At 36.4% G+C, this 14,158-nt stretch overlaps 1 protein-coding gene across 1 annotated transcript in view; it reads right to left on the reverse strand.

Annotated features, from left to right (window-relative positions):
• The window catches only part of LOC108740637 (head-specific guanylate cyclase), a 209,841-nt gene that overhangs the window by 55,699 nt on the left and 139,984 nt on the right, over window positions 1-14,158 (reverse strand). The window contains exons 5-6 of the mRNA XM_025976525.1: window positions 11,910-12,252; window positions 4,455-4,634 (exon numbers count right to left, since the gene is read on the reverse strand). Coding sequence (XP_025832310.1) covers window positions 4,455-4,634; window positions 11,910-12,252 — 523 coding nt within the window. The remainder of the gene's footprint in view (window positions 1-4,454; window positions 4,635-11,909; window positions 12,253-14,158) is intronic.

Below are 14,158 nucleotides of genomic sequence, written 5' to 3' on the forward strand. Positions count from 1 at the left end.
CGGTTCGATTCCGGGTCCGTCTGCCTTGGTCCAAGTTTTTCTGTGGTTTCCTTGGATCACTTAGGCAAATGCTGAGGCAGTAATATTCCACAGATAATCTTTCATTCTCTTCTGTCTTCATTTCGTCCATCTCATCTTTCTCACCCGAACCACCATCCACCCATTCCCACGATTCCCGAAAGCAGGCCGAAGAGGGCCTTCCGCCCTACCTTCCGGCGTAGTCCGGAGGGACTGCTCGCCCACCAGCATTACTGGCTGGTGGGAATGAAACATCCAAAAGTTAGTTTCAGTGACAAGGAGAAGTGACAATCATCAATGACAATCACAGACAAGCATATTACAAGCTTTTCGTAACATAACAGTTAAGTAATATTAATATTTTTTAGTGTTAAATTTTTATTAAGGTTGCAAGTTTGAATAAACACAGCATTGAAAAACTAACGTGAGTTGCAATCATAAAACAACAAAGTTCGTCAAACCAGGCGTCAACAACTGATTAGTATGCTAAATGGGCGAAGTGTTACAATTTCTATCGCTTTTAATTACTATGATTTTGTCACTTTGCAGATATTCAGCGGGCTCGTTTCAAGGTTTCAACTCAACCCTTTCGCTGAAATTCCACCAACCAAGAGTTAAAATTTCATTGGTTGATTGTTTGAACGAGGGCTTAATGTGGTTTAGAATGTTGGTGAGGACGGTATTTAATAGAAAGCCCGATAGAACGAAGGCATGCACCGTTAACCGTATTGGTTTTGCCGGGTACCTGGTTATCCGGACCCGGTAAAATCACTATCCGATGCACTTTTAATAAAGTACAACTAATACAAAATTGGTTGCAATTTGTATTTGTTTTGGGCTTTTTCTCTATAGTACCTATATTCAAAAATATGATATTGTACATATTTCAAACAATTAAGCACCTGTCATTTGAATAAATTTATTGATTTATATCAATCAAAAATATTGATCACTATCGTTTACAATATATTGCTGTGATTTATTTTATATCGTAAGTGCTAATTGACTTCATAACACGACTGACATCAGCAATTGATTTATGTGAATTTTTTTATTTAAAAATAATTTTCTTTAAAGATTAAAACTAAAACCCGTCTAAGCTCACATAATACCCTCGTTTAAATTATCTAATTAAGTCCTTTATAAGTATTATACGTTTGTAAGATAAAATTCCTAAACAAATACCTATTTTGTAGAAAACGCGTTTGTTTTAATTAAATTATACGGTACTAGAGTATGCAAAAGCCAATGTTAATTGTGTGGAATAAATTTTGCTTTATTAATTTTCCAATTAGTCGTATTTGGATAAAAGCACACTTCTGTAAGTCGTAATTTATGTAGGTACAATTTATTAATTAGTATATTGTTCACTATTTCGTTGGTTTAAATTTGGTTGGTTGGCTTTACATTGGATAGCTGAATCGAAACCACAATAAATAATCTAATGTCTAAACGAGCACGTTAAATCAACCCCAAATAATCGTCAAATTTTACATATTTAGAGGGTGTTGTCAGCTACAATAATTAAATTAATTTGTGCAGCATTTGTGCGATTTTGATGTTTTATTGTTCGTAATCCTAACTAATATTATGAATACGAATGTCAGTTTCTGCTGGTCGCTGGTAAAACCTATGATAAAATTTTGTACATAAGTTTTCAGGGGAACAAGAAAAGGACATTGGACACCTTTTATGCAGAAAAAAAATACTGTTTCTAAGGGATAAAAATTAGTTTTATGTGATTGTCAATGATCCGTGACACGTATTTGGGACATCATGAGTAAAACCTATCATGAAGTTTTGTACACACATTGTACGGGGGTGTAGAAAAGGACATAGGGTACCTTTTATCCAGAACAAATACTGTTCCCGAGGGATTAAAAAAATAGTTTTGTGTGGTTGTGAATGCGTTTTGACACTTATGTAAGACATCAACGCGAGCGAGACCGCGAGTAAAACTTATCTTGAATTTTGTACCCACATCTTCAAGGCAAAAAAGGACATCAGGGAACCTTTTATCCAGAAAAAAATACTGTACCCGAGGGATAAAAAATTAGTTTTATGTAGTCGTGGAAGATTTTTGACACGTTTTTAGGTCATCAATGCGAATGAAGCCATGAGTAAAATCTATCATGAAGTTTTGTACACACATGGTTGGGGGTATAAAAAAGAACATAGGGTGCCTTTTATCTATAAAAAAAGTACCGTTCCCGAGGGATAGAAAAAAATACTTTTATTTGTCGTCGATGACTTTGACATGCATTTAGAACATCAACGTGAACGAAGCCACAGGTAAATCCTAGTACAGATAAATAGGAAAAAACCATTCTGCATAATTATTATCTTCTACTTACACAGATCAGTATACCTACAATAATATAGGGTGTCCCAGCATAAAATGTTATAACACTTTTGACTTTTGAAACAAAATAAAAAATTATAAAATTATAACAGTTTTGATGCCGGCCCTGCACAATCGCAAATTAACTACGGTTTCAGCTGATCGTAGAAAAATTCACCTTCAGTAGGTCGAAATCAGCTGCTTTTTGGGGTGATGTTATTGTTTATGTTTGGTATTAAGTTACGGATCAGCCGAAGAAAATGTACTCGCGTTAAGGACCATTAGATGACTGAATATGTTAGAAAAACTACGTATCTATCACAATCGAAAATCCCATGATCGTAAACTGAAGTGGACCTAATGTAGCCCATGACGTCGAGTATTATGCTATTTTAAATAGAAATTATAACGACAAGATGCAGACCTACTTTGAACAAACACTGTGTGTGTTAAACTGCTCATTCTGACGCTAGTTTTGCCTGACAGGGCTCATTAATTCCACGTGGAGTAATACAAGGGTGTGTCCAGAAGGACCAATTTTGGTTATTTTGTTTTCATTAACTAGCTAAATAAACAAAAAGCTAAATATTAATATAACCTCCTATAATTATACTGCTGGAAGTGACTGGAATAAATACACATAATGTAGTAGTTTCTAACAGGTTGTTCAGTTTTCTTTGGATTGTTGTGGAATTTACTTGTTTGTTAGTGTTAGTTTATTTATTTAGTATTTCATAAAAGACTATTACAAGAAGGACAATTAGTAGTGTGATAGTGCATTGTAGTAGGGTTCTTATTCAACCGTCAGTTGGTGGTGAGTTACATTAGCAATGCCTATCGAATAATTCGAAATATTCCCGGTATCTTGGTCAAAATTCGCAGCAACGTGGTACGCCGCTGTCAGTGTTGCATTGAAGCGAATGGCGGACAATTTCAACATTTTTTATAAAAGGTACGCATTTCTTTTTCACCTTTTTTTACAAGGTGGAAGTGCATTCGGCTTCTTCCCAATAGGTACTTATTACATCCACATTAGATCAGCTGAGCGACATTAGTCGCCTAGATCCAGGTCCGTAATGAAACAAATTGTACGTTCAAATTTACAAAGACGATTTGCGAGCTCAATCGTCACTAGATTGAAAAATTGTATAACACTTTTTTGTTGTATTTTGTGTCAGGAAGCCATGTTTTTTTTTTAATTACTATAAATGGGAGACCCTGTATAGTCACTTGTGCAAGCAAATATTTTTAGAATAATACGTAGTAGCTGTCAAATTCACGAGTCAATTTAACAAAAAAATAGACTGCGTATAAAATACGGTCTGTGGTTATTTTAAATGAGTCCTTATTTCAGAATTAGGCATTACTTGCGCTCATGCCCAGTTGATTGTGGTAACATATTACCAAGATTAGTAGGTACTGCATTTTTCTAAATCGGAATTGTCAACTCTAGCTTAATGTAGTGTTTGTACTGAACATTCGGCTGAAGAGGACCTTAATTGGTCCTAGAACGGCCTGAGGTAGAGGGGTTTTAGTCGGTAGGTCCGAGGACTTCTTCCTCGGGAATCCGACACTACCCAGTCGTACGGACGGCTGGGTGTCTTTTGAAGATTTCCCCTCTTCCACGAAAACATAAAAAAAAAAAAAAGGTCGACTCTATAACTGCTTCGTTGGGACATGGTTGAAGAGGACCCTAGTTGGTCCTAGAACGGCCTGAGGTAGAGGGGTTTTAGTCGGTAGGTCCGAGGACTTCTTCCTCGGGAATCCGACACTACCCAGTCGTACGGACGGCTGGGTGTCTTTTGAAGATTTCCCCTCTTCCACGAAAACATAAAAAAAAAAAAAAAAAAACTGAACATAAGTAAGGATCGTACCTCGTTTGTAGGTGACGTGACTATCAGGAGTGGACGCATTTTGTTGTTGATTAGTCGCACTGGCCGTAAATAAAATTAAGGTTGATTTTAATGAGGTAGAGGAATTTTTAACAATGAAGATGTCGGTCTAATTACGGTCCTTATATATATATATACATTGTTCATATATATATGAACAATGTGCGATCCTTAGTAGCGAGAAAATTATTTAATTGTATTACCTGTGCTCGAGCTTGCTCACCAACAAGAATTACGTCTCTTGTCGCATCGTGAAGTGGAATGTCGGAAATAAAGAGTCCACTTCCGGTTAAACTTTCGAGACCGTCGATAAAAGGTGATCCGATGAACAAAATCGAATCGGACTCGGCACAGTAAACCATTTGTCCTTTTAACTGAAGCATCTGAAAAAAATAATGAGCAAAGATGAAGTAGTTAAATCGCTAATAAATATAAAGCATAGAAAGATGAGAACCGAGTAAAAATATTACTTGTGTGTAAGTTCTTTGAGAAAGTGCATTTAGTTCACCTAATTATTACAACTCAAACTTTATACTTGTATGTACATCGTAGGAATTTGAACGACTTCGTAGTTGGAATTCTCAAGAAGGGCATTTTTACCTTTTTATGAACATAAGTAAGTTCACTGCACTTGCATGGCATGTTCATCGATTTTTTGGTATTATCTACAGAATAGTGTGTAAGAGCATACGTTGTTCATGGTGTTGTATCTATTGTATTAGGAAATTGTTTTTGGAAAAGTGCCTTTTTAAGAATAAGTGATATGGAAATAAAACTACGTCGTAAACTGGCAATTATTGTGGTAATACAAACAGTGTATTAGAAGAAAGAAATCGTATAATTTAAGTAATTAATTTAATTGATAATACAAAAGAATAGCTTATTTTCAAGAAATAATAGTAAGAAATCTTGTTCTCCGACGATTAGAGTAATGGAAGTGAAGAAAAATTGCAAGGTGAAGCGAAATGGATCTGACAGATTAAAGATTAAACTGCACCTTTGATTCTCATCTTCTCGCGATAATGCGCTGACAGGTAATACTTCAATTTTATTGAAATTTATGAGTGAATATCCGGGAGAATAATAATATTACCCTTACGAATTATTTTCAAGTTTACTTCATCAAGTCATTTCTTTGTAATTTTATACGTTTCTTTTTAAATAACATTTCTTTTAAAATTTAACGTTGCAAAAATGGCTGGAGTAAAACGTCTCTTGTGATCTGGCTATTTACTGCTTCTCAGAAATATATCCGCTCGCTTCTGATCACATTTTACTTTCCTTTTAGTTTTACTTTTCGGACTTGTTGTTTAGCGGACATATAAATTCGTGGAATATGTTTTGTAAATTTCAACATCACTTCTGAATCTCGTTCTGCTGCGAATCAGTCCTGTTGTAACTCATATGTCCTTGTTAATTTAAATTTTTCAGCATCTTCGTGTTTATTTTCAATCATCATCATCATCGTCATAAGGTCGTCAGTTCTAAGACTGGTTGGACACGCACCTCCACCCTTTCCTATCCTGACCTAATATTTACATTTCCCTAAAACTAGAACAACCCACATCCTTAACTATTTGCGAACAGTAACCTAATCTAGGTCTACCTCTCCCCCTCCTCCGTTTCTGCCTCTAATACGTCTCTAACTAGGCCTTCATGCCTGATCGGTGCCCTACAAACCTAATTCGCCTATTTCTTATTGACTTCCATAGTGTCCTCTGTTTTCCTATTCTCTCTAATACCTCTTCATTTCTAACCTTCTCTATCCACGGTATCCTCATCATTCGTCTGTAACACCACATTTCGAACGCTTCTAACCTTTTCTTTTCCGCCGCGCCCACTGTCCATGTTTCGCACCCATACAATTCCGCGCTCCAAACATGCACCTCCAAAACCTTTTTCGAATTTCCAAATTAACCGTTAGCGAGCCACTGCTTTTTATTAAAAGCGACGCGACCCTGTGCTATCCTCTGCTTTATATCCCTACTACTCCTTCCGTCCTGACTTATCTGACTTCGTAGATACCTGAAATTGGTCACTTCTTCTAATTTTTCGCCTCCTATCTTTATACTCGCTCTTTCCCTACCTTTTCTTACCTTGCATCCCTTGTTTTACTTTTATTTATTTTCATACAGTATTGTTTTGTCAATACCGCTTCCGTTTTATTTAAAACTATCTCTAACTCTAATCAAAGCATACTAATCTTTTGCCTCTGTATACCTATCCCTACAGTTGTGATGTCTTTAATGGTGTTGATCGCGTCTTCGATGTATAGATTGAAAAGTAACGGTAACAGTGTGCATCCCTGTCTGACTTCCTTCCTAATATTTACTTCTCTACGTTGCTGCTTCAACTCTATAAGTGCCTGTTGATCTTTAAACAAACTAAGTATCACTCTTTCTATCTTTGTAACTTTTAAGTATATTTAACATCTTGTCCCATTTAACATTGTCAAAAGCTTTTTCTAAATCTACAAGTCCTATGAACGCACTCTTTCTTTTTTCTATCGTTTTCTCTATTGTTACCCTAAAGCTAGAATGGCCTCCCGCGTTCCTTTATTTCTTCTAAACCCAAATTGATTTTCCCTAATAGTTCTTCCGCCCTTTTTTCCATCCTCCTCTGTACAATTCTAGTTAAGATTTTTGAAACATGGGAAGTTAAGCTAATTGTTCGAAATGTCTCACACCTATCCGCGCCTCTCTTTTTAGGTATTTTCAATAATGCAAAATATTTAATATCTCCAACTGGTTATTTGTTCATTCTCATTAATATAGGGTCAATTGAAAAGTCCCCGGCCTGACACATAGATGGCGGCACCAGAACTAAATCCATATGATTTTCAGTTAGTCCTAACCTTCAAAAGACGCGTCTATAAATTTGACGGCTGTCGGATCATTAGTTTGTGAATTATAGCATTTTTAGTGAAGCAACTTTTGTTATTGTGAAAAAAATGGATAAAAAGGAATTTCGCGTGTTGATAAAATATTGCTTTTTGAAGGGAAAAAATACAGTTGAAGCAAAAACTTGGCTTGATAACGAATTTCCGGACACTGCCCCAGGAAAATCAACCATCAAGGATTGGTATGCTAAGTTTAGACGTGGTGAAATGAGCACCGAAGACGGTGAACGCAGTGGACGCCCAAAAGAGGCTGTTACGGACGAAAACATTAAAAAAATCCACAAAATGATTTTGAATGACCGTAAATTGAAATTGAATGAAATAGCAGACACTCTACAGATATCAACGGAACGTATACATCACATCATTCACGAATATTTGGGTATGAGAAAGCTCTGTGCAAAGTGGGTGCCGCGCGAGCTCACTTTTGACCAAAAACAACGACGAGTTGATGATTCAGAGCAGTGTTTGAAGATGATCACGCGTAATAAACCCGAGTTTTTGCGTCGATATGTGACAATGGATGAAACATGGCTCCATCATTTCACTCCGAAGTCCAATCGACAGTCATCGGAGTGGACTGCACACGATGAACCCGCTCCAAAGCGTGCAAAAACGCAACAGTCGGCTGGCAAGGTTATGGCGTCTGTATTTTGGGATGCGCGTGGAATAATTTTCATTGACTACCTTGAAAAAGGAAGGACCATCAACAGCGACTATTACATAGCGTTATTGGACCGTTTGAAGGACGAAATCGCCGAGAAACGACCGCATTTGCAGAAAAAGAAAGTCCTGCTTCACCAAGACAATGCACCGTCTCACAAGTCAGTGAAAACGATGGCAAAAATTCATGAATTGGGCTTCGAATTGCTTCCGCATCCACCGTATTCTCCAGATCTGGCCCCCAGCGACTACTTCCTGTTCTCAGATCTCAAAAGAATGCTCGTTGGGAAAAACTTTTCGTCGAATGAAGAGGTGATCGCCGAAACTGAGGCCTATTTTGAAGCAAAGGACAAATCGTACTACAAAAATGGTATCGAAAAGTTGGAGGATCGCTATAATCAGTGTATCACCCTTGAAGGGAATTATGTTGAATAAAAGAAACTAATTTTGCAAAAAAATGTGTTTTACTATTTTAGGCCGGGGACTTTTCAATTGACGTGTTAGTTTCGTTGAATTTCAACTTTCATTGTATCGTTATAATATATTTACAACAGTTACTACATTCTTTTTTGTATCCCGTTCATAACTTCATGTTGCCCTAAAATTTCTCTTAAGATTGTTTTTTATGTTTTCTTCAGTTTTCACATCTTGCCTTTGTCACCTATTACTACAAAATATCATTCGATCTGGACTAGTGATACGTAAAGGAAGATTTTTTGTCTTGTTTACTAATTACTTATCTTGTTCGTTAATAACTTGTCTTGTCTTTCATAGCAGTACAAAAAATTTTACTTTTTGACTTATCAGTTCCTTGCTGATTTGATTCTTGTTTAGGTACTAGCAAGACTCTTCTTGTTTCTAGTGTTTACTATAGCTTTCGTCATTTATCTTTAAAAATTGTGGATTTGTATGCAAAAAGCAACAACTGTTACTTATTGCTAACTTCTTTGCAAGAAATCTCATTTTTGTTAAGCGAAGTTATAGTCATAAAATTTTTGTGTTTGTTGCAACAAAAAGCAAGAAAATAATAAGAAGTTCGTGAAATACTAACCTAGACCAAAGTCTCAGTTTTACTTTCACTTACACCCTGATGTTACTCAATTTTTGTAAGCATGTTTCAATTTTCTCGCTGGTTCGTAACACGTTTGCTTTTTTTCCAACGGATTAGGTTGAGTAAGGTTCTTGCAACATTTCTATTTGCATACGTTGTCTCATTCTCTCATTTTCTCTCTGATGTTGGATTTTACGAAGAGAATTTTTATCCTTCAATTATTTGCTCATCATGTTCTAACAGAAAGTTTTTATCAAGACAAGAAGCAAATTGCGTTTAGTGGTGTATGACAGGAAAAAAGATTAATCTCGTTGGAAGAGATCTGGATTGACAAATTATACATTTATACGTAAATTAATGTAAGCATCGTATTCTCTTTCAACAGTTTCAACATAACTGGAACGATAGCTGTAAATTTCATAACGATGCAGTTTAGTGTAACGGAGTTAGTTGGCAATTTCAGCATATTTGTAATGCACTTCGTCGTTGGCATAATATCGTCTTACAGGCGTTCGTTTTCTTCTCGACAAAAAGTCGTACAACCATTGAAGCGGTATAATAGCAAGAGCGTCTCTGGGGACTAACTTTATTACGGTGCGGATTTAACATTGAATCGGAAGTATGCACACATTTCGACATGCAAATAACGTTGATAAGGTTTTATGATCGGTGGGGGAGCTTACTCCTGTTCTGTTCCAGATTATGACACGTGTGTATGTATAGGTGTGTGTATACATATAATTTTAGTACTGAAAATACAACATGGGTGACGTATACGGGATATATCTCATGAAAAATAAAGTCTGATGTTCGATTGAGGTCGACAGTCGAAGATTGCTAGGTCTCTTAGGCGATAAGTGAATGTAACACATTACCATCATAAGGTCGTCAGTCCTAAGACTGGTTGAACACGCACCTCCACTTTTTCCCTTTCTGAGCTAATTTTCGCATTTCCCTAAAACTAGAACAACCCATATCCTTAACTATTTACGAACAGTAATCTAATCTAGACCTACCTCTACTCCTCTTAACTCCTGTTCTACCTCTATGTCTCTGACTAGACCTTCATGCCTGAGAAGGTGTCCTACCAACCTATCTCGTTTATTTCTTATTGACTTCCATATAGTTCTGCTATCCTCTTCATTCGCCTGTAATACCACGTTTCGAATGCTTCTAATCTTTTCTTTTCCGCTGCGCCCACTGTCCATTTTTCGCACTCGTACAGGGCCGCGCTCCAACCATACACCTTTAACAATCTTTTTCGAATGTTTAAATTAATCGTTCGCAAGCATAGATATAACTTCTTTTTTTTTTGAAGGCGACTCGATCCTGCGCTATCCTCTGCTGTATATCCCTACTACCCCTTCCGTCCTGATTTATCAGATACCTGAAATCGGCCACTCGGCCACTTCTTTTAATTTTTCGTCTCCTATCTTTATATTCGCTCTTTCCTTACCTTTTCTTCCCTTGTATACCAGTATTTTTGTTTTACTTTCATTTATTTTCATATACTACTGTTTTATCAATACCGCTTCCATTTTATTTAAAGCTATCTCTAACCCCTCCTTGCTAGATTCTAATACTGCTATATCATCTGCAAATCTAATCATACTAATCTTTTGTCCCTGTATATCTATCCTTATAGTTGTACTGTCTTTAATAATGTTGATCGCGTCTTCGATGTCTAGATTAAAATATAGCGGTGACAGTGTGCATCTCTGACGGACTTCCTTCCTAATATTTACTTCTCTACGTTGCAGCCCCATCTCTATAACTACTTGTTTCTCTTTATACAAACTAAGTATCACTGTTCTAATCTCTGTAACTCATCCCTACATCTATTCCAAAAAATGGATCAAATTTTTTGTGAAAAACAAAATTAAGTGCGCGGACCTATTCCGAATGTTAAGTGTGACAAATGGTGAAGCTACCTTGGACCGAAGCAACGCTGATCGGTAGTACCAAATGTTTTCATAGGGGCGAGAAGATGTGAACGACGAAGAACGTGCCGGACGCCCGAACAACAAACGAACAGATTGAAGAAGTGAAGAAAATAGTATTAGCCAATCGTCGAATCACCGTTAATGAAGTTGCTGAGGGCTTAAGCATATCGATTGGCTCCTGCCATTCGATTTTTATCAATGATTTGGGTATGGACGGGTCGGCACAATATTCGTACCAAAATTGCTCAAATTTGACTCGCATTAACATTGCTAAGGAACTGTTGAACTCTGTCCGCGACGACCCTAGTTTGCTCTAGAGGGTCATAATTGATGACAAATCATGAGTTAATGGTTACGACGTGGAAATCAAAACTCAATCATCCCAATGGAAGCTGCCGCACGAGCCAAGACAGAAAAAAGGCGTCATGTTAGGTCAAATGTGAAGGTTTTGCTTACAGTTATTTTCGATTAGATGGGTGTGGTATATTGTGAGTTCTTTCTACGGTCAATAAGAAATATTACCTGCAAGTTATGCGCAATTTGCGAGAAGCAATCCGCCAGAAACGCCTTAATTTGTGAAAGAACAAAAATTGGCTTTTGCATCATGATAACGCCCCTGCTCACACATCATTGCTTGTGCGCAATTTTGACCAAAAACAACCCACCAATAATGCCGCAGCCACCGTATTCCCCAGATCCGGCCCCCTGTAACTTTTTCTTGTTTCCGAAGCTGAAGAGGCCCATGAGAGGACAACGTTACGCAACGATTGAGGAGATAAAAGTGGCACCGAAGGAGGAGTTGAACAAGATCACAAAAAATGATTTTTTGCAGTGATTCGAGGATTTGAGAAAACGTTGGCACAAGTGTATAATATCTGGTGGGAATTACTTTGAATGTGACAAAATAGACATTCATGAATAAATAATTTTTGAAAAAAAACAAAATTCGCGATACTTTCTGAACAGACCTCGTATATAAATTCCACGTAACTAGAAATTCCATTACATATCACTTCTGTAACATTTGTAAGAAATAGGACAAGAGAAATAAAAGGAACTGCCTTAGATTACTAAAGGATTACATCAGATAAAATTGACTTACTTTAGCTGGAAACTTGTCCTCCATGCCAGGTGGACGTCGAAGGGCCAGCAAAAAGGACGTGTTGGCCCTTTTGATTATCTCATTGAAGGAAAGACTGAGATTGCGAGGCCGATTAAATTTGAAGTACGTGGGCACAGACGTACCGCAAGTCCTTAGAGCACTACCGAACATTTTCATAAAACCTAAACCCAATTGTACAAGCTCCAGCTTCCTGTCCATGACAAAATGCCACGGAAATGCTTTGCAGAAGGTCCGTACGCTCAGTTGGAACTCCGGAGGCGAAAACGACCCGCTTCTTGAAACCCACTGGTCGTTATCCTTTTCAGTTGTCCTAATTTTGTACCTGACGGCAAAAGAATTTATCAAAGTAAGTAGACCATTTAGTAAAAAGAAATACAGGGTTCTTCAAACTGAGTGGTACATTAGACGTTTTAGGAAAACAAAGCGTGTAGGAGATCTGAAAATTTGGATGATATTTTTAACTAAAATAATTTCAACTATTTGCAGCGTAAACTTTGTTATTTCAAATGGGATAGTATATGTTTTATGACGAATTCATACGAAACATAAAATTTTAAGGTAATTTTGAAAAATAACTTGTATGTCTACGATGAACAGTTTCTGAGATAAAATAATTCGAAGTGGTCTGTATTCTGTCAAAACTGCCAGACGCGGACCGCGATTTCGATCTTTTTGGATCTCATCAGCGCGAAGCAGGCAGTTACGTAATCTTAAAATGTAGCATTGTACTATAGATGGCGTTTACAGCGCCATTGGTCGTATTTTCTAGTTTCTGAGATAATTTAATTTATAGACAAAAACATCGATATACCGCAACCCAAATTATAACATATCATAACTTGCACAAAAAATGACTTAGACTGTTGAAATTTTAGTTATAGTTGTATCTCACAGCTAATNTGAGGTTGATGCCGTGTTTAAATAATCATACCTATCTATTTTTATGTTGTGAAAATGACTAGCGGTTTTATAAAGTAACTGATTAACTTTGAAACATAAACTGTTTATGCTTTATCTCTTACTAATGTAAAGTGTCATTGACTAGTTGATTATATTAATTTTTAATGAGTATGTTACATTTCGATTCATTTCCTACAATTCAGCAAAGCTATGAAAATTTGACCAATAAATGAAACATTATTGATATTATACTCGAAATCTTATTTTTTTATAAATTTCTGAAATAATGTACAAGCTGAACCATCGAGAGGTGGTCTCTCACTTTTTCACTTGCGGCGCAGATGATAAACAAGAACTACATTCCGTTAGAAAAGGATTTCGCTCACGCTTGGGAGAAATATCGAAATTTACAAGGGGTTGATCGTTGGGAACACACTATTTACTCCAACCTTATGTAATTTTATTCTGCTTATTTAATCTAACGTTTCCCAAATGGTGTTCTGCGGAACCTTGATGTTCCTTGGCGGGGTCACAGGGGTTCCGCGAGATACTACGTTTGTTGTTCTAGTAAAAATATACAAAACGAACATCTATTGAAACTCAAAAATCCTTGAAGAAGTATTTTCCAAAGGAGTCACAGGATAGGCACAACCCATTGCATACAATCCATTCGCAAATTAGACTNATTTATTTTAAAATTCCAAATAAACATAATTTGCTTTATTCAAAGTTGTTGCAATTTATAGTCTATTTTTTCGTTTCATTTCTACCACAGCTGGTAGTTTTCACAAAAGAATGAGATATTCACTTTAAATTTTTGTAGGGGTAGTTCGTCGCATTACTGGTATTAGAACAGCAATAAAAGCTGTAGTTTACAGCAAACAACGAATTACACAAATGATCACGACCTTTTTAAATCTGTTTTTTGTTTGAATAATTAATCATGCAGCTTCAATTTGTGTTATTTAATAGTTTCAATAAAAAAAGTCTACTTTGATTTATCGTTTGTTTGATGTGTTTGTTGTAATCTGTTGGCGATGTATATGGCGGTATCCCGCCGAAGGCTCTTTTGGTTAATTTTCTTCGAATTAATAGACTGCTTTTCTTAATTGCACTTTATTTACACTATTTACACTTTATTTCTTGATTTTGATATATAAATTGATTGATTGAAGTCGAATTGTAATTGTTGTATAGTTTGATTTTGTTTGAATTTGGTTTTGTTTTAATTTGAATTTGGTTTTAACTTGTAATTGAATAGAATGAATAATAATGAATATCTATCTTGGTCCAGGACTTAAATAGTCTACACCAAAATAGGACACGCC

The sequence above is a fragment of the Agrilus planipennis genome, unplaced genomic scaffold, assembly GCF_000699045.2.
Source record: "Agrilus planipennis isolate EAB-ADULT unplaced genomic scaffold, Apla_2.0 scaffold21, whole genome shotgun sequence".
Lineage (NCBI taxonomy): Eukaryota > Metazoa > Arthropoda > Insecta > Coleoptera > Buprestidae > Agrilus > Agrilus planipennis.